The sequence below is a fragment of the Telmatherina bonti genome (assembly GCF_933228915.1).
Source record: "Telmatherina bonti genome assembly, chromosome: 3".
Lineage (NCBI taxonomy): Eukaryota > Metazoa > Chordata > Actinopteri > Atheriniformes > Telmatherinidae > Telmatherina > Telmatherina bonti.
This window is the reverse complement of record NC_136621.1, coordinates 1,810,651-1,831,906: the sequence shown is the minus strand read 5'-3', so window position 1 is coordinate 1,831,906 and position 21,256 is coordinate 1,810,651. Positions and strand designations below refer to the sequence as shown.

General features: G+C 50.4%; 1 protein-coding gene across 1 annotated transcript in view; it reads left to right on the top strand.

Annotated features, from left to right (window-relative positions):
* Positions 1 to 16,494, top strand: part of LOC306774571 (B-cell lymphoma/leukemia 11A-like) — a 42,143-nt gene extending 25,649 nt beyond the window's left edge. Inside the window, exon 3 of the mRNA XM_079264666.1 lies at positions 13,343 to 16,494. Within this exon, the coding sequence (XP_079120792.1) occupies positions 13,343 to 15,318 (1,976 nt within the window). The 3' untranslated portion in view covers positions 15,319 to 16,494. The remainder of the gene's footprint in view (positions 1 to 13,342) is intronic.
* Positions 16,495 to 21,256: the final 4,762 nt, after the last annotated feature.

The following is a 21,256-nucleotide window of genomic DNA, read 5'->3' as shown; positions in this document are numbered from 1 at the left end:
CAGTCGGACCGAGTCTCCAGTCGGACCGAGTCCCCAGTCGGACCGAGTCTCCAGTCGGACCGAGTCTCCAGTCGGACCGAGTCCCCAGTCGGACCGAGTCCCCAGTCGGACCGAGTCTCCAGTCAGACCGAGTCCCCAGTCGGACCGAGTCTCCAGTCGGACCGAGTCTCCAGTCGGACCGAGTCCCCAGTCGGATCGAGTCCCCAGTCGGACCGAGTCCCCAGTCGGACCGAGTCTCCAGTCGGACCGAGTCTCCAGTCGGACCGAGTCCCCAGTCGGACCGAGTCTCCAGTCGGACCGAGTCTCCAGTCGGACCGAGTCCCCAGTCGGACCGAGTCCCCAGTCGGACCGAGTCTCCAGTCAGACCGAGTCCCCAGTCGGACCGAGTCTCCAGTCGGACCGAGTCTCCAGTCGGACCGAGTCCCCAGTCGGATCGAGTCCCCAGTCGGACCGAGTCCCCAGTCGGACCGAGTCCCCAGTCGGACCGAGTCTCCAGTCGGACCGAGTCTCCAGTCGGACCGAGTCCCCAGTCGGACCGAGTCTCCAGTCAGACCGAGTCCCCAGTCGGACCGAGTCTCCAGTCGGACCGAGTCTCCAGTCGGACCGAGTCCCCAGTCGGACCGAGTCTCCAGTCGGACCGAGTCTCCAGTCGGACCGAGTCCCCAGTCGGACCGAGTCCCCAGTCGGACCGAGTCTCCAGTCAGACCGAGTCCCCAGTCGGACCGAGTCTCCAGTCGGACCGAGTCTCCAGTCGGACCGAGTCCCCAGTCGGATCGAGTCCCCAGTCGGACCGAGTCCCCAGTCGGACCGAGTCTCCAGTCGGACCGAGTCTCCAGTCGGACCGAGTCCCCAGTCGGACCGAGTCTCCAGTCGGACCGAGTCTCCAGTCGGACCGAGTCTCCAGTCGGACCGAGTCTCCAGTCAGACCGAGTCCCCAGTCGGACCGAGTCTCCAGTCGGACCGAGTCTCCAGTCGGACCGAGTCCCCAGTCGGACCGAGTCTCCAGTCGGACCGAGTCTCCAGTCGGACCGAGTCCCCAGTCGGACCGAGTCCCCAGTCGGACCGAGTCTCCAGTCAGACCGAGTCCCCAGTCGGACCGAGTCTCCAGTCGGACCGAGTCTCCAGTCGGACCGAGTCCCCAGTCGGATCGAGTCCCCAGTCGGACCGAGTCCCCAGTCGGACCGAGTCTCCAGTCGGACCGAGTCTCCAGTCGGACCGAGTCCCCAGTCGGACCGAGTCTCCAGTCGGACCGAGTCTCCAGTCGGACCGAGTCCCCAGTCGGACCGAGTCCCCAGTCGGACCGAGTCTCCAGTCAGACCGAGTCCCCAGTCGGACCGAGTCTCCAGTCGGACCGAGTCTCCAGTCGGACCGAGTCCCCAGTCGGATCGAGTCCCCAGTCGGACCGAGTCCCCAGTCGGACCGAGTCTCCAGTCGGACCGAGTCTCCAGTCGGACCGAGTCCCCAGTCGGACCGAGTCTCCAGTCGGACCGAGTCTCCAGTCGGACCGAGTCCCCAGTCGGACCGAGTCTCCAGTCGGACCGAGTCTCCAGTCGGACCGAGTCCAGCAGACTGTCCTGATGGGAATGCATCCTAAATGACTGGAAGGTGTCCTGGCCACACAGCTGCAAACCAAGCCCAGATCACCATACCTCCACCGCCGTGCTTTACAGCTGCTAAAATATGTTTGTGCTTTTAAGGTGGGTTTGAATTGCACCATGTGTGGTGTTGTACATGATGGTCTAACAACTCTATTTGCTGTTCTAGAAATGTTGAGATTAAGATGTAAATGTGCTGAATCTGAGCCACGCTGTCGTGTTCTTTCAAGCGGGAAGTAGAATCGTCAGAATCTTCATAAATAAGTAGAACAAAGTGGTTTTGGTGAAACTGGTTGTCTGCAGTGACATAGCAGCTGTGTGCCGGAAACTTCTCCTGCTGGGATGATGTCAAATATGGATTTTTAATTTCTTTGCATTGATGAATTGATTCTAGAAGCCCTGATTAAAACGTAAATACCTACAAAGAGATTTTTCTATGTTTATGATGGTGGGAAATTTGTTTTGATAATAATACAAACATAGCAGGAAGATCTGGAATTGCGAGGCTTCTCCTGCCATACTTTCCTTTTCTAGCGACGCTATTGGGGACTTGCACATTTACCAGGACAGCTGAATCCTGGACAGTCTCACATGTTGCTTGTGTCTTTTTCCAGGAAGTTCTCTGAGCTTTGCTTGACCTTGTGCCGAACTTGTTCGGACGTTCACTCCCCACTTGTGAATAATCTGTTTTACAAGCCTTGCCAGATTGATGGGCTGCAGTAATGTCTGAAAGACCACCAAAAGGACTAAACTTTTGGTTTAGTAGAAGCAGTTAAATTTACTGATGCTCAGTCACATGCATTTGATAAGCAGCACCTGAAGCCTTCAAATCAAATCAAAATTTATCTGTAGAGCACCTTTCACAGCTGAAGCAGCATGTCCTTCTATGGAAAACCTTAGAAATGTTTCCTTATGCTGCTGATGTGAAGTGTTTCCTGGCCTCCCAGGACATCAGCTGGACATGCATGGAATGAGCACGTACAGGCTTTATGGTTTGACCTTGTGCAAACAAAGTTCATTTCTGGGAATGCAACACAAGCGGCCCGATGAGGTCGCTGCCCGCGTGACCCCTGTGTCAGTCAGGGGTTGTCAGCCCCTCCTAAAATGACAGGGTGGATCTTGAGAACCTGCGTTCATGTTGGCAGGGAGTGGAGTTACATTCCTGTTGGTGCTGCAGTTGTTGAAGTGAGAAGGGAAAAAAGAGTGAGCAACAGAAGCTGTTGGGCAAACGCTGTAAAAACGGTGACATTTGCATCAGTGCAGCTAAACTGTTTGCACACCGATGATGCTTTAGCTGCGTCGCCGTTGGAGAAGCGGCGAGGCCAACATCTGGCTCATAAAGCTCAGCTGCTGCTGCGTCGTGCAGCTCGACCCGGCTTCTCATCTACCATTCATCCAAACTTCCCCACACAAACATCTTTATATTCTGCCTAATAGCTGGTAATCTTCCCAGTGAGGGAAATGAAAAAAAGGGCTGAAGGCTGGATTTGCTCCTGTAGGTGTAAATATGTGGAGTTGCCCATTAGCTTCGTGTGCGAGTGAGAGCGTCTTGCCGCTGCCTGCTGTGGAATGTCTGAGTTCCCGGGCCTTCTCGGTGCGACGGCTCGGAGGTGAACTCGACCTGCTTTTAAAGCAGCCAGTGTGTCCTGTCCTGCAGCTGTCTGAGAATAAATCCTTCTGTCACCAAAGCGTTCAGACTTTCTTATTGCGTCCTGTTCATCATCTCTTTTTGGAGTCTAAAAGTTCCTTTATGTGTTTATTGAAGGTTTATATTTGCCGTGTGAAATCACAGATCTGTGGATATTTGCTTTGTTACATCTGGTTATCTTTGCTGTTTTGCTTTATTTTTACATAAAAACCTTTGAAAAAACCAGGATCTGTTTTGCAGTGTAGCGCTTCCACCTGCATACAACACACGTGCACTAGCCAGCTTACATGTGCCTTCTTAGACCTGGTGACCTGTTGGAAATAGCTCTCGTCCCCTTCTTGCCACCTTCTTTTTCTGCCCCTTCTCCACCCCAGGGTAGGTCTCCTCATAATGTAGTGATCTATAGGAGGCCCAGACAGGTTTCTGGCATGGCCGTGCAGGTAGCATTCCAGCACGGTTTGAGAACTAACCTCGTTAAAAGCCTGATTTATGCTCTACAGCTGGGCACAAAGGAACCTACAGGTTGGTTACCTTAATTAATATCACTCTCACTACTGATGCGCTCTCGTGACACACTTCCTGGGAGAAGAAGCCAGATGATCCAAATACAGTCTGTTTAACAGGGTGAGAACTTAAAGACACAGGAAACAAGACTGGGCATCATCTTACATGACTGCCACAGAGCTGAAGCTCTTTGGATTCGGCCTGCTGTTGGATGATCGCAGGAGGCAGAAAAGGGTTCTAGTCGTCCACCATTTCACCAACTGCTCCTTCAGCCCTACAGCGCCTGATCAGAGCACATGTCTTCAATTAGCAGGGAGGAATTTGGTACGGCGAGTCTCCAAGATGAAAAATAGCGCAGAGCGTGGCCTGCCGTTGCCAAGCATATGGTCCATCCATCTTACCGACCGTTATTGATGCTAAACGTTACATTTACTGGCTGCCTCAGTGGCATCTACAGCACAACTTTGTTGCATTGAGCAGGAATATTCTCTGAAGTCATTTCATTTGGCATCTGACCAACACAGCATGTCACAGAGTGTTGTGATGCACTATAACGGCGGCGTTATAACGTATTAAATGGCACGGTGGGTGAACGAAACCTTTACGGCTCGCTGTGTGACCACTTCCTCATCTCTCGCCTCTTCCTGCTTCTGTCAGAGTGTCTGGAAGGAGCTGAAATAGGCTGAACAGGAGGTCATTTTGCAATTTTAATCAAGATTTGGCCCTTATCTTTGATGAATGAATAATGGAACGTAGCATGGAGGGTTGGATGGATGGGTGGCGGCCCTGAAGTCTCGCTGGGTGACTATGCCCTTACTGCAGGCCCTTCATGTGTTCCGCTTTCCTACTTTTGGCATTGCAGTGAACTCAGCTTGGTAAAATGAGAATATGTGACGGTACTTCTCTGACTTTCAGCTCCTCTGGTTCTAAGGAACGGAGCATTCTGAGCCGCATCTGACCCTGAGACACTCCTCGGTCTGAAGACTGGCTAGTGATGCTTCCTTAACCACTCGACCAGCGTGTGCACAGTCACACACACACCAGATGGAACGCGTGTTAAACCCTCAGCCTCCACAGCTCCGGGCCTCAGGACACCCGAACACTGGCCCTCTTGTTTTAAAGTGCCATGTCCCTCCACAAAGCCTCGAGGTCCTGTGCATAACGAGCTGCTATGGTTGGCCCAAACTCACATGCCCTGGTCCTCTCACCCTGAGGTGGTGGGTTAGGGTGAAAAATAACTGCATCTTTCAAACAGCCCTTGTTCCTCGCTGTCTAAATGATGACCGGACCGGAGAGCTTCTGGGCCAACTGGTTCACAAACAAACAGCTCAGGTCAACATTAGTCATATTTTTCTGTTTTCTTCAGCAAGTTCATCTCACATTTGATCAGTGGTGTGTAAAACACATTAAACAGGACTCAGTACTGCTCACACAGTTACACACAAATGTCTTTCTACGCCTCACCCCGTACTTGGGCTAAAGATGGGAAGCAAAAGAGCTGAAAGGTGACCTCTCAGGTCTTTGTGACAGTAAATGAGCTGATGGAGCAGAGTGAGAAACATCTCCTAGAGGAGGGATTGTGTGTCGTACTGCATACGCCGTGGACGTAACACACACACATGCAGGAAAAGACGTGTTCGTGGATTAGTTGGGTTTTCTGGGACTGTGAAGAGCTGCTTCTGCCTCTCAGCGCCGTCATCAGATAGAAAGTGGTACGTTGAAGGAGAGGTAGCCAGCAGCATGCAGGCTGTATGAGGGAGAGACTTTACTCACATCAGAGAGTGTGTGTGTGTGTGTGTGTGTGTGTAACTGAACAGGTCTGGGCCTGCTGATCAGAAGATCATCCTTTCTCTGTTGACTCCATCTTTTTCGCGTAACACCACAGTCTCCAGGCTGCGTTAATTCTCCACGATGCATCTGAATATTTTATTTCAGCCTTCGTCTGATGAGACGACCACGCAGCTGTTGTTGGCTAAACAACAACAACAACAACAACAACAACAACAACAACAACAACAACAGCAACAACAACAACAACAGCAACAACAACAACAGCAACAACAACAACAACAACAACAACAACAACAACAACAACAGCAACAACAACAACAACAGCAACAACAACAACAGCAACAACAACAACAACAACAACAACAACAACAACAGCAACAACAACAACAACAACAGCAACAACAACAACAACAACAGCAACAACAGCAACAACATCAACAACAGCAACAACATCAACAACAGCAACAACAACAACAGCAACAACAACAACAGCAACAACAACAACATCAACAACAACAGCAACAACAACAACAACAACAGCAACAACAACAACAACAACAACAGCAACAACAGCAACAACAACAACAACATCAACAACAGCAACAACATCAACAACATCAACAACAGCAACAACATCAACAACAGCAACAACAACAACAACAACAGCAACAACAGCAACATCAACAACAACAGCAACAACAACAACAACAACAGCAACAACAGCAACATCAACAACAACAGCAACAACAGCAACAACAACAACAACATCAACAACATCAACAACAGCAACAACAACAACAACAGCAACAACAACAACAACAACAGCAACAACAACAACAGCAACAACAACAACAACAACAACAACAACAACAGCAACAACAACAACAACAACAACAACAACAACAACAACAACAGCAACAACAACAACAACAACAGCAACAACAGCAACATCAACAACAACAACAACAGCAACAACAGCAACAACAACAACAACATCAACAACATCAACAACAGCAACAACAACAACAACAGCAACAACAACAACAACAACAGCAACAACAACAACAGCAACAACAACAACAACAACAACAACAACAACATCAACAACAGCAACAACAACAACAACAACAACAACAACAACAGCAACAACAACAACAACAACAGCAACAACAGCAACATCAACAACAACAGCAACAACAACAACAACAACAGCAACAACAGCAACATCAACAACAACAACAGCAACAACAGCAACAACAACAACAACATCAACAACATCAACAACAGCAACAACAACAACAACAACAACAACAACAGCAACAACAACAACAGCAACAACAACAACAACAACAACAACAGCAACATCAACAACAACAACAGCAACAACAACAACAACATCAACAACATCAACAACAGCAACAACAACAACAACAACAGCAACAACAGCAACAACAACAACAACATCAACAACATCAACAACAGCAACAACAACAACAACAACAGCAACAACAGCAACATCAACAACAGCAACAACAACAACAACAACAACAACAGCAACAACAGCAACATCAACAACAACAGCAACAACAACAACAACAACAGCAACAACAGCAACATCAACAACAACAACAGCAACAACAGCAACAACAACAACAACATCAACAACATCAACAACAGCAACAACAACAACAACAACAGCAACAACAACAACAACAACAGCAACAACAGCAACATCAACAACAACAACAGCAACAACAACAACAACATCAACAACATCAACAACAGCAACAACAACAACAACAACAACAACAACAGACTTTTAAGAAAGACGTTATAAAGTGCAGAATGGGGGGAGGGGGTCCAGTTACACTTTTCACACAGTAAATTTATGCCTGGGGTCTGTCTGCTGTTTACTTTCTAGAGAACAAATGGATTCCATGTTTTTTTTTGAGGGGGGGGTAAAGACGATATAAATAAGAAAACAAATATCCGAAGCAATGTAAGCCCAAGTTCCCAACGGTAGCTAAGATGTGAAAACAAGCCTGTTATTGTCCCTAACAGCCTTCATCAGGAGGATAAAACACGTCTTATTAATAATCTTATAAATATAAAATAAAGAAGGAAACTCCTTATTTGTGTCGGTAAATGTGAGCTTCCAGCTGGAAAACAAAAAGCTGAGTAATTAAGCACAAACTGTGGTAAAAGTGAAGCTTCCAGGTGCTTGTTGTAGAATACCATGCGGCTCTCTTCGTCTTGCTTGGTGAAGCTCCTGTTTATCAGCGCCGTGCGCTCACTTGTCCATCTCCCTGCATGTCAGACGGGGGAAGAGGAGAGGTCAGATACGGGCCTTGTATGCCTGGCTGAAGCTGATTCGCATCCTGGCAAATGGTATGCAGGCTCGTAACGCGCTCCACTCGTCCAATAGCCGGGGACGAAACAGTTTTGACAGTGTCGAATGCCCTGCCCTGGGGGCCTTATCATCCTTCGCCGCTTGCTGATCCCCCTCCCCTGTTCCTCTTCTCCTGATGCTATCTGTCTGGAGATTTATGCAGAAATGTGCAGCTCGTCGACCTCCCTGGTTCCCCTCCATCCTCTCTGCAGGGACGGCAGCCTGTCAGGAGCTGAGCTCTGCAGAGCCAGCCAAGCTGGGGCTGCTGGCCTCATGTCGAGCCCAGAATATCTTGTCACAGCATTTCAAAGCAGGATGACTGTTGGAGACTGTGTTTCACACATCTTCATGTATTTTATTCTATTTGCTCCATTTAGTAAGATTGTGCTGGTCTATATTGTTCATCTGCATATTTCACTCTGCCTCCCTGCAGCTGCACGTTATTGAGACATATCTTTTCTTTGACAGAACTCTCTTCACATTTCCCCTCTGAAGTGCTCCGAGACTTGTCGCCCATCTGGGATATTGCCCGAGTCCAAAAATACTCCCGCTTGATTAAGTCTTCTTATGTACCTGGATATGTGTGCTTAAAGTGACAGCTTGCAGTTTTTTGATTCCAGTCTTTTATTTAATTCCTCGTGCGCTGAGCATTGGCTTCTGTTGACGGTGGTTTGATCCTGTGAAGCAGATCCCAACTCGGTAAATAATCTCTGTGGACGCTTACATAAGCCACGGTGCGTTTAATTAGACTGGTTAAGCTTAGAAGTCCAGAGGTCTTTTCACGGTGCCATTAGCGCTAGGATGAGAAACAATAGAGTGCGGCCTCCCACTGCCGCTGGTAAGCAGAGAGCAAATAATGATCAGACGCGGCTGGAGCAGCTTATTAGGAATCCTGCTGGACGCCAGCCGCACCCGAGCACCAAGCTGTCCAGCTGGGTTTAGTCAGGGCGGAGGAATGAATGGATAGAATGATAGATGAAGGAAGAGATGGACGCATGGCTAGCTAGCCTCGCTGCACGGTTCAGAGCGGATCAAAGGAAGGAAGGTCACGGAGGAAAACAGTGGAGAGCAATGCTAATTTCAAAATGGTTGTGGAAAGCGCTTTTACATACAAATGTGCACGCCAACAGACACGTGCACACGTTTATCCATTGGTTATATGAGCTAGCGGAAGCGCTAACTTACAGAAAGACGTCTTCTTGAACATCCTGCCTGCACAGTACTTCATTACTGCTGGTGCATCTGCGGATCTTCCTGATGGTTTTCACCCAGTTCCGTCTGCAGAATACGGACCCTGAAACCCCACCATGCATCGTCACCAGCCCTTCTCTGCTCACCAGGCTTTTCTCTCCACATCTGACTTTTCATGACACATCATGACTTTTTATCTTTTACTTTCTGGGGTTTTTTTTTTGGTAAGTCATCTCATGGCCAGGAATGAGCTTTTCTAACCGAGCTGGCTGCCTTCCCGGTTCGTAGATGTTTTCCAGTCCGGTTTTTTTCTCAGGTTGGTCAGACAAACCGGTTCCTTCGGTCCAGTTGGTCTCTGAACCACCACAAGCCTGAGCGGGACGAAGACGTGGGTAGAACCCTGTGTGTGGCAGACACAGATAACCTGAAGGAGATGCTGAAGGAAAGCGGAAGGTCAAGCAGAAACAAAGCAGCTTGGGAGTAAAGACGCATCTCGTACTGCAGTCCTTCAGTTAACTCTGTTTATTTTCCTCCAACTTGGACTGAAAGTCATTTCCATGAGAATGGATGTATGGAAGGTGGACAGAAAAAAGCTCTTCCTGCTGCTCTCCCGCCAACCTCTCCTCTGCCACTTCACCGTCCAATGCCTGACGCTGAATACCCTAAAGACATAAACAGAGTAGTAATCACATTAACGGCAGTTACGGCTGAGGCACATTTCAGAAGCACGGTATTGACAAGCCTCCATCTTCCCGTAGCACTCACTCCAACACCTATAAACACTTATGAATATTAGCAAAGACCTGCTATTAGCATAATCACTTTCCAGGTGTGTGTGAGCGCTCCCTAAGCCACGGCGACTGATAACTTTGGGAAATGGCCGTGACATGTTGTGTCCCCCGTGTCGTTTGCCTCCTCCTCCTCGTCTGTTTGGAAGCCCAGCGAGCTAATCCTGTTAGCTCATTCCTCCATTAGCTAAATGACCAATATCAGTGAAAGCTGCATGGTCGCACCAGGACGGCCTTCAGGGTCGTCAAGGACAAAACAAGCAAACAAATGAAAACAGAGGTCAAGTCCAGAGTCGGCCAACTTTCAGATGTTTGGTGAGAAAGTTTGAGGAAGTCATATTCCTTCGCCTTGTTTTGTGTGTTTTGGTTGGCGATATGAAGGCAGGCAGGGGAATGGGCGTGTGTGTGTGTGTGTGTGTGTGTGTGTGGTGATTGTGAGACGAGGTTTGGGGGTTGGGTCACTAACAATAGAACAATCTGCATGAGCAAAGTGTCTCTGAGACAATGCATTGCTTTGTCACATCAGCACTGCCTTCCTTTATTTCTAAGGTTCCGTAGTTTTCCTGCTTCTTCCACGAAGCCTGGATTCTGTCTGAACGCCCCGTTTGCTGCCAACGCCGTAGTCGCCGTAGTCGCCACATCTCGCTTTGTGTTGCGATGCACTGAAATCCGGAAGACTCGTACTTTGTTATGTCCCTCTTCTGCAGTTCTTCATGATGCTTTTTCTCCATTGTTCTTTTACTTCTTCACTCCTTTCTGTGCTTTTCCTGTCCTGCTTTCCACCTCCTGTCCTCTCTCCTCCACTGCCCCTTCTTCCAGCCCCTGCCATGAAATGGCAGCTAAGGGTTGTCAGTGTGGTTTCTCCTCTCTGCTGATCCGATTTCAAAGGGACCTGGAGATCCAGCATTAGCCCCGGCTCTCTCCAGCCTAACTCGCCACAGACTTTGTGTTACTAGAGGAGGAGGAAAAGACTGAGAGTGGGAGCTCTTTTTTATTCCATTAGAGGACAGACTCGTTTGTGAGATCATCCTTCCTCCCCTCGCAGTTCTGTGCTCCGTAGTACCAGAAAAAAAACATCAAACGCCTTGTCAAGATGTCTTTTATGCTTTTGAATAACTGTCCTTCCATCCTTTTGAGCATGGTTATTAAGGACAATAGTGGCTTATTTTCATATCTTCTTTGCCATTGTTGTGATTTTGGGCATGCGTTGCTCTGGTTGCTGATGGACATCAACGTTTCCACCGCCTGCATGCGAAGAATTCTCACCACTGGTTTGTCAACGGATTGCAGCTCGAAATATATCGGTTTTGTCCCAAAGAAATGGCTTCGAGTCTTCTGCTCCTTCATGAATGTTGTGGCGTGTCATTAGGAACGTCCCCTTCACGCCCCCCCCTCTCCTTTAGGATTCCTCAGCGGCTTCTTTCTTCTGATCGACGCAACGCTCTGGCAGACCTACTTACTCCCTCATCTTCCTCTCTTGTCCTTCACAACAACAGAAAAATGGATGAATTTTCTCCTCAGACACGTGCTGCCTGCTTGCACATGAGGCAGCGGTGGAGGATGTGAAGGCGCTCCGAATCAAAGGGACGCGTACAGGAGAGCCCAGGTTATTGCAAAGCGTTTTACGAGTGATATGGGGCTTTCTACTTAAAGCCATAAAAACACTCATATAATCAGGAAACATGCATAGAGCCAAAGCCAATGTAATGGGCACATTTTATTTGTGCTTATGAGAGAGGGAGCAGAGATGTGTACGGGCAAATGGCTTTTTTATGATGGAAAAACTCCATAGTGGGTCAGAGCCCCTTGCAGGTGGCAGCAATTAACTGTAATTTTTGCAGATTGTAATGATCCATAATTTACCATTATACCCCCTTCCAACTCTTTTCAGTCAGGAGAAAAAGGTTTGCTGGGAGGTTTGATGAGGTGCACATTTTATACCGCGTTCTGCTCTTTAAGTGAGATTGTTGAGAGGGGGGCACGGTGTCTGTGGACACACGAGGCAGAAAGTGGAACCATATAACACTAAACTTCCCTCTCATCCATCCCCTCTTCTCCTCAGCAGCAGTCCTCTCCTCCTGCCCCTTTGTCTCTCAGCCACAGCAGGCTTCAACCATGCAGCACTGTCCATCCACCATCTTAGGAGCCGCTCATGGTGCTTCCACGGCCGATCTTCCCCTCCACCGCTCCCTCCTTCTCCAGCACAGCATGGCCATGCTTTTAGGTTCAGTGTCTGAAAATAACTGTAGAAAAATGCCCTCCAGTGAAAAAATAATAAAATAAAATAGAGGCAAGGAAAAGAAAGGCAAAAGATGAAAGAGGGAGCACATTTGCAAGTAGCGGATGCCTCTTATTTTGCATAACTCTCACTTCTGCTTTCCCCTTCTTCTTTTCACCTGAAAGGATTTAAATAAATCCATAAAGCATGAAATATCAGAAATAGAAAAGTGCATTTTCTTAGGAGCCCCCCCCCCCCCCCCCCCCCCACACACACACACAGTTTCCTTTCTTTTTGCTGGGAATGTGTGTTTGTGGTGATGAACGGTGGAACAGTTTATTAACATGTGACCCTTATTTGTATTCAGAGTTAATATGCAGCATCCGATACATGTCCTACTTTAGCCGGCTAATTCTGTAAACGAGGTGTTGGAGGGGCGATGAGTGTGTTTAACCAGATTAGATGTGCATTGCCAGGCAGATCTCAGGTCAGTGTAGGAGTGCCGTTGGAAGTCATGGCAGCAGGAGGTTCTGCTGCCTGAATCTCATCTCATCTGGATTTTATTCCTTCCTTGTTGTAGTGTAGGACAAACAAGGACCCAAGTGCAGATTGGATGTGGATACTAGGACAGGTTTATTGTTCTCCTGGGCAGAATGGTAGGTGGCCAGGCAGGCGGGCAGGCAGGCAGGTTGACGGGCGGGCAGGCAGGCAGGTTGGCGGGCGGGCGGGCAGGCAGGTTGGCGGGCGGGCGGGCAGGCAGGTTGGCGGGCGGGCAGGCAGGTTGACGGGCGGGCGGGCAGGCAGGTTGACGGGCGGGCGGGCAGGCAGGCAGGCTGGTTGACGGGCGGGCGGGCAGGCAGGCAGGTTGACGGGCGGGCGGGCAGGCAGGCAGGCAGGTTGACGGGCGGGCGGGCAGGCAGGCAGGCAGGTTGACGGGCGGGCGGGCAGGCAGGCAGGCAGGTTGACGGGCGGGCGGGCAGGCAGGCAGGCAGGTTGACGGGCGGGCGGGCAGGCAGGCAGGCAGGTTGACGGGCGGGCGGGCAGGCAGGCAGGCAGGTTGACGGGCGGGCGGGCAGGCAGGCAGGCAGGTTGACGGGCGGGCGGGCAGGCATAAAAAGGATGTCAGCACATCCTTTTTATGATGTGCTGACAGTACTGAGTGACTTCATGGTTTCCAGAATAAACCGACTTTCTCTGTGTTTTCTGTGTCTTGGTCAGAAAAAGACGAGCCCAGCAGTTACACCTGCACCACCTGCAAACAGCCCTTCAGCAGCGCCTGGTTCCTGCTCCAGCATGCCCAGAACACCCACGGCTTCCGCATCTATCTGGAGAGCGAGCCTGGCAGCCCCCTCACCCCCCGCGTGGCTGCAGCGCCCGGGATGGGGGGGGATTGTGCCTCCTCGCAGCCCCCCCTGCACGCCGTCCACCTGGCTGACGGCAGCCCCTACAGCCTACTGAGGATGCCGGGCTCCGGGTCTGGTCGGGATTCAGCGTCCACGCCGCGTGAGGGCCGTTACCCACGAACCCCCCCCCTGTTCAGCCCCCCACCACGCCACCACCTCAGCCCAGATGACCTGGCCTTGGCAACCCACCATCCCAGCGCCTTCGACAGGGTGATGAGGCTGAACTCTGTGCCGTTAGAACCCCCTCAGAGCATGGACTTCTCCAGACGTCTCCGTGAGCTGGCTGGCAACGCCACTGGGGGGTCCCCGCCTCTCTCCCCCAACAGGCCCAGCCCTATGCAACGGCTGCTGCAGCCATTCCAGCCCGGCTCCAAGCCTCCGTTTTCAGCCACCCCCCCCCTCTCTACCTCCCAGTCCCCGTCGGGCTCACGCTCCACGCCTAACCCGGCATCCGGCGCCGTCCCACCAAGCACTCCTCTGAAGGCCAAATCCTGCGAGTTCTGTGGAAAGTCCTTCAAGTTCCAGAGCAACCTCATCGTCCACCGGCGAAGCCACACGGGGGAGAAGCCCTTTAAGTGTCACCTCTGCAACCACGCGTGCACGCAGGCCAGCAAACTGAAGCGCCACATGAAGACACACTGTCAGAACAAGGCGTCCGCGCTCAGCGCCAAGTCGGACGACGGCCTCTCCACCGCCAGCTCGCCTGAACCCGGCACCAGCGAGCTGATGGGCAGCGCCACTGATGCGCTCAAGTCTGTGGTGGCCAAGTTCCAGAGCGGCAACAACGGCCTTCTGCCTGAAAACGGAGAGGAAGAGGAGGAAGAGGAGGAGGAGGAGGAGGAGGAATATGAGGAAGAAGATGAGGAAGAAGAAGAGGAGGAGGAAGGGGAGGAAGAGGAAACTGAAAGTAAGGCTGGAGTGAAAGGGGAGGGAGGGGATGGCTACCGTTTCAGCCTGCGACTGGAAGGGGCCCGCCACCACCAGAACAGCGAGGCCCTCCACCCGCACCGCCGGTCCCGGTCCCGGGAGCCCGCCGATGAGGACTCGGCCGTGGAGTTGGACCGGGCCGAAGACGGGACTGCCGTTAACGGCCTGGGATCTCTATCCGGTGACGGCCTGTCCAGGAAGCTGTTGGGCGGCAGGGTCAGTCCCGGCTCCCTCAGCCCCCTCTCCAAACGAATAAAGGTGGAGAAGGACCTCGACCCCCCCACACCCACCATCCCAAACACAGAGAACGTCTACTCTCAGTGGCTGGCTGGCTACGCTGCCTCCCGCCAGCTCAAAGACCCCTTCATCAGCTTCACAGGAGGGGACTCCAGACAATCGCCCTTCGCCTCTTCGTCTGAACACTCGTCAGAAAACGGCAGCTTGCGCTTCTCCACTCCACCTGGTGAGCTGGACGGCGAGCGGGCCCCCTCGGGTCGCAGCGGCACCGGCAGCGGGGCCAGCACGCCCCACGGCGGCAGCGGGAACGGCAGGCCGAGCTCCAAAGACGGCCGCCGCAGCGACACCTGCGAGTTTTGCGGCAAGGTGTTTAAGAACTGCAGCAACCTGACGGTGCACCGCCGCAGTCACACCGGAGAGCGGCCGTACAAATGCGAGCTGTGCAGCTACGCCTGCGCGCAGAGCTCCAAGCTCACCCGCCATATGAAGACCCACGGACAGATGGGCAAGGACGTGTATAAATGTGAAATCTGCCACATGCCTTTTAGTGTGTACAGCACTCTGGAGAAACACATGAAGAAGTGGCACAGTGAGCGGCCGCTGGCGAATGACATTAAAACTGAGTAGGCAAAGAGCCGCTCTCTCTCAGCTCCCACCCTGAAAAGCCAGCAGGACCCGGAGCCGCCATCCCTCCTGAGCAAAGCTGGACGCATGACCCGTCGCAGGGCAATACTGTTGCATCAGAACTTTTTGAGCCTTTCTATTGTGCAATAATTTCCACGTTTTGTATCTTTTGTAACTGGACAGCATGCTCGGTGTGTTTTGGCTACTTAGAGAGAAGATGGGTTTGGTCATACACGCGTTGCTGTTGATGCTTCTGATTTCCTCAACATGGTTAAAAAAGGTTAAGATAAGGTTAGAAATGAAAACCCAGGCTGCATACAGTACGTACTGTTCTACATATCATGTACAGGTTTGTGTTCAAACATAACAGACGGTGTCATATTGTCAAAACATCAAGTCAAGCAGGGTCGACTAGAAAACGGATCTTTCTGACAGATTTTCCATCAAACGATGATAGATATGGATGGAAATGGAACCGCCTATGAAATTCTGGGCGCCGTAAAATACTTCTTTCACAGACAGCGATGGAATTACCATCATGGTGTGAAATGACAACGAAGAGTGCCTTGGATATTTTACCTGCATCCATTAATCCTCCTTTTCGGCTCTAAGCTCGGAGTTTCCGCTGGAAAAGCTTCCAGGACGTTTTGTCATGCAGGTCCTTGCATCAAGCACCTGCACGACCCGCTTGGTTTTGGGCTGAGCATCGGCGCCCAGCAGGAACAAAGGTAGAAGCAGAAAGGCCTGTCTGTGTCTCTCTGGTCTCCTGTACGGGGATATTTCAGCAACTCTTCTGTTTACTGGCGCGTTAGGAGCCGGACTGGGGTGCAGATTTAGTTCCCGGCCCAGCTGAGGCCGTCCTCCGACGAGTTCTTTAAACCAACATAAAGCTCTTAGTTTTCCAGATTCTTTGAAAATATAAACCGAAAGAAAACGTCAGGAGTTGTTTTCCTCAGCGTCGGTCCTGCAGGCGGTAAATCCACGTGGAGACCACGCAGTGGCACTTCGGGTGGGCGTAGGAGCGTCGGGGTCGCCAAGGCGACAGGCTCAGCAGGTGTCAGAGGTCAGAGTTATATTTCTGCTTTAGAAACCCTGACGCGACCTAAAAGCTGTTTTATGGATCCTTATTGCAAACTGCCTGAAATGAAAATGGAACTGAACATAGAATCTGAACATAGAAAATGTCCCCCCCCCCCACAGACCGCTTCTGGTTCTGTGCTCATGACCTCGTTGGGTCCTTTTCTATTTGTAACTCCATCCCGTCGTTGTTGATTATATAGCACTTGTCACTCTGCCTTGGATTCTGTATCTGTCTCTCTAATCGGAGGTACAGTCGGTTGAGTATAAAATCAGAACCGGATTTCAGATCTGGGACTACCTACGTGCACTGTTCAATTTTCCCAGTTTACAGTCGGCGCTCACGGGAAAACTTGCTCTCATGCTGACTGCTTAGCGCGGTGTTGTTGCTTTGCATTTAGAATAAAATGAAATAAAAAAGAAAGCGTTGCCAGCCATGTCTCTTCGTTCGGCTCTCGGAGCTATCGATGCAGGAATCGCCATAGAAACATCGGTTTCATACCAACTATGAATTATACTGTTTAGTACAGAAAAATTCTACAAAATTGATTTTAAAAGATAAGTAAAATGTGTGTTTTAAAAAAAAAAAAAAAAAAAGTAATATCTTAAGGGGAGATCTTTATTTAAAAGCTGTTTGAATTTCTTTTAATTCTGTTCTGGGTCTTGGCGAAGTCCAGGACTCGTCGCGGAACTGTACTGAACACGTCGCTCTTCTTTTTGCCTTTGCTATCCACAAGTCTTCAGGTTGAACAGAAATGTGCATTGGGCAGAGATTTATGATATATAAATATATAAAGAGAACTTAAAACACATAGGAAAATGCACACTTGTATGTTCCTATGTTCAGAACACATTTATGGTCTAATTTTTTCCTGTATTTAGATTGGTATTTGAAGCTAATGTTCACTTAGTGTAGGCACTTCTAGTATTTATGTTGGAGCCTGTATTTTTAACTGTTTTGCCTGTACTCTTAAAGGTTTCAATGTACTCTTTTTTTTCTGTAGTGAAAAACACCCCAACAAGCTGCCACCGTATATTTTCTTAATTTGGCAGGATAATATAGTGTGAATAATTTGTATGCTTGAAAATAAGGATGTTTTTTTGACAAATGAGAAGCTGTGGTGTTCCCCAAAGGGTGAGAGGTCATATGATGGCCTGTTCAGGCAGTCCTGCTGGAGGGACCACAACCAGGTAAACGCAGGTGGTTGTACATAAGTTTTAGTTGGTTTTATATATTCCTGCCATTTTATATGCAGTAATACAAGCTATTGTTGGGTTTTCTCCGTAGCCGACTTTTTACTGTCCTGGATCATGAACCACCTGACAACATTCCAGCTGTTTTATGAAGACATTTTGTCATATGCAATCAGAGCAGTGTCAACCTGGAACAAGTTTTTACCATGATTATTAGTTGATAAAATGCTCCATGGTGCTTTGTAATGTTGACATGGTACATCTCGTAAGCAAGGCATGTCGGGGGGAGGAGGACACACACGTGTCATCATGGTACGTTAAGCTTTCAGGCAGATTTCATCCTGCCGTCTGGATTTACTCTCAAGCTATTTGCTCTGAACTGAACTTGAAGTTGACCTTTGGCATCATGGGTTGACGTTATTTATTATGACGATACACACACAGACACACACACTCTGTTCAGAACAGAGTCACGACAAAGCGAGTCAGTTCAGTTTCTCCCACCTGAAGAATTGTGATGATGACCAAAGGTCATTGACCAACACTTTGGACTTGTTGTTTTCATGTTTTGCTGGATTACAGGTTTGTTATGATGTTTTGGAGATGCCACTCTATTTTCAGCTGTTGTCTGCATTATTCTCTTCACTCGGCCATTTTGTCTTGAAAAAATAAAAAGTATGACATACATGTGTGAATTTTCAGCTTCAGTTTGTTTCCATGTTGAAAGTCTGACGGTGTGTTCAGGAGCACTCCGGTTTCTCTGGACCCACCACAGAGGTGGAGGTTCAGCATCATATCTGCGCTGTGTGAGCATGTCAGGAGAGCATCTGTGTTATATCTGCTGCAACCCCCCCGTGTCCCACCCCTCTCACCGTCTCCGTCTCTGTTTCTGCTTCCTCCACTCTTTTTCTCGACATTTTGTCTCCTTTCTGCTTTTCTTCATGAGGCCTGATCTAACTTCACGTGTCTTCTCATGTCCCAGCCTCGTCCTTCCCCCTGGCCGCTCCCCTCCGTGTGCCCCCCCCCCCCACCGAGGCAGTGGGGCGGGCTAATGGCGCTCCGTGTCCGAGCCCGGCGCTGTTTGTCTTGCAGCGCAGGATTAAAGTTCACAGATAGAGCGAGGTTCCTGCTTCGGCCAGGTGTTGACAGTTGAGATAAAGCAGAGTCACAAGGAAGTGGTGCTGGTTGGATGGGTGCTGGGGGGGGGGGGGGGGGGGGGGGGGGGGGGGGTTAGCCTGCATGTTTTCTTGCACATATACCTTCTGGTAATCTTTAGGAGGATTTTTAGCCCTGCCTACTGGTTCCAGATCACCCAAGTTCAATGTCGGTGGGGTCTAAACAATGCTTCAGCCCACAAATCCTGCCAGCAATGAAAGCCCGCATAGCAGGCATACTTTCCCCAACCCTTGCCGACCATCTCCTCTCTCGCTCCGCCTCCTTCCTACATGCATGCCCGGAACCTGGGAAAGAAGCTGCAGCTCTTTGGAGAAATGGTTTTTAGAGTTTATCATTGGTAGAACAATGCGCTCGACTTACTTTAAACATGACGGGAGTTTTTCCTGCTAGTGAGAAAAGTGCTTTCCGGTATTCTTGTTTCTGGTTGGTTGTAGGAAGATGCTCCGGCACTCATCACTGAAACTAGTTTATAAAACCTCTGGAAGGGGTGAGGACGACCACCTTTTCTCTGGGAGCTGGTGTGTGTCTATGGCTGGCGAGGCCTGCTAGCTGAGGAAGTCCTGTCCCGGAGAGATCCCTTCGACTCATCGCCACCTCTCCCCGCACGCTGTCGTCCCTCCATTCACCTTCCTCGCTCTTCGGTTGAGATGCTTCGTACTGCGTATGTCTATCCCGCTTTGCTCTCTTTCATGCTCGGTTTCTGTGTGTCTCTCTTCCTCTCGCCTTCGTTTCAGGCTCATTTTCTTCGACCTCCCTGCTGTCAGAGAGTAGAGGAAGCAGGAAGAGCAGCGATGGAGCGGCAGACTGCAGCTGTGCTGCGATGCCGCGGCCAGCCGCCTTGGAACTATATAAAAGCACTAATCACCCAGGACAGCTGACACCTAGTGCTTCACACATATCCTTACTGTATTTCACACACACACACACACACACACACACACACACACACACACACACACATTGCCATTACAGGGATGGAAGGAGAGGAGCTCTGCCCAGACAAGGAGGTCTGGCCCTGCTAGAAGTCTGTGTTTTGTCTGCAGGCAGCGGCGCTTCGGGGCTTCCTCGCCAACCTGGACATCTCAACTGAACACACACTTTAATGGAGCACAGGAAAATTTCCCTTCATGCATGTTTGTGCACACACACACACTGAATCAAACACACATGCTTATCCTGGAACACAAACCGCATAATAGACTGGGTGCATGCACTCTCTCACACACACACACACACAGACTTACACACACACACAGACTTACACACACACACACGTGCAAACACAAAAGTGTCTTCGGGAATTTGACCTTTTCCCAAAAGCCTCCCTTTCCTGCCCCACTTCCCCTCCCCCTCTGGCGGTGTGAAGACTGAGGGGGTCAAGGGTCAGGTTTTGGGGGGCTGAAGATTAGGTTTCACATGACTGAGCACCTTTGTTGGGGCAGGCCGGCAGAAAGGAAACGTCCAGGAGGGTAGCTGTCTGATGGAGAGCGAGCGGGGGAGGGGAGAAAAGACGGATGGACGGAGCGACCGGTTGGAGCTGGGCGGCTGAAGAGAACGTCAGCGAGGAAGTGTTGGAGAAGCTGGAGCGAGACAAAGAGGACGGAGTGTGAAAATGTGAGAATAGAAAGAGAAAAGCAGAAAAACGTCTCCCGCTCAGCGCCGCTCTCTGACCACGTGGCTTCTGTGTGGGGCTGTGGCCAACCAGTGTCCCCAGTGCCTCCTCGCTCCCCATGACCACACAGCGAGAAGAAAGTCCCGGTGAAAGCCCCCCCCCTTCCACGTCGCAGTCTGCCCGGCAGAGACCGGGATCTCCTCGCTGTGAGGTATCGCCTGAAACGTCGGCGTTTTCTCTTCTCAGACCCAGACTGAAGGATTTTAACGATGTGCAACAGTTTCAGCCAGATGACTCACAGAGGAGGGTTAGGGTTGGCTGATGGCTTCCAGATACGGTGGAAACATTGACCTCCGGGGGGGCGAGGGTTAGGGTTGGAGGGGGGGGGCGAAGCAGCCCACACACAATCACATCAACACGGCCTTGTTACTGAACTTTAGGACAGTTCACTCCTAAAACCTCGACTGCTTCCGACTCACTGTCACGGTGTGTGGGTGTGTGAGTGTGTGGAGTGGGGGTGTGTGGGTGTGTGGGTGTGTGAATGTGTGGGTGTGTGAGTGTGTGGGTGTGTGGGTGTGGGAGTGTGGGGGGGTGTGGGTGTGTGAGTGTGTGGGAGTGGGGGTGTGTGGGTGTGTGAATGTGTGGGTGTGTGAGTGTGTGGGAGTGGGGGTGTGTGGGTGTGTGAATGTGTGGGTGTGTGAGTGTGTGGGTGTGTGAGTGTGTGGGTGTGTGAGTGTGTGGGTGTGTGAGTGTGTGGGAGTAGGGGTGTGTGGGTGTGTGAATGTGTGGGTGTGTGAGTGTGTGGGTGTGTGAGTGTGTGGGAGTGGGGGTGTGTGGGTGTGTGAGTGTGTGGGAGTAGGGGTGTGTGGGTGTGTGAATGTG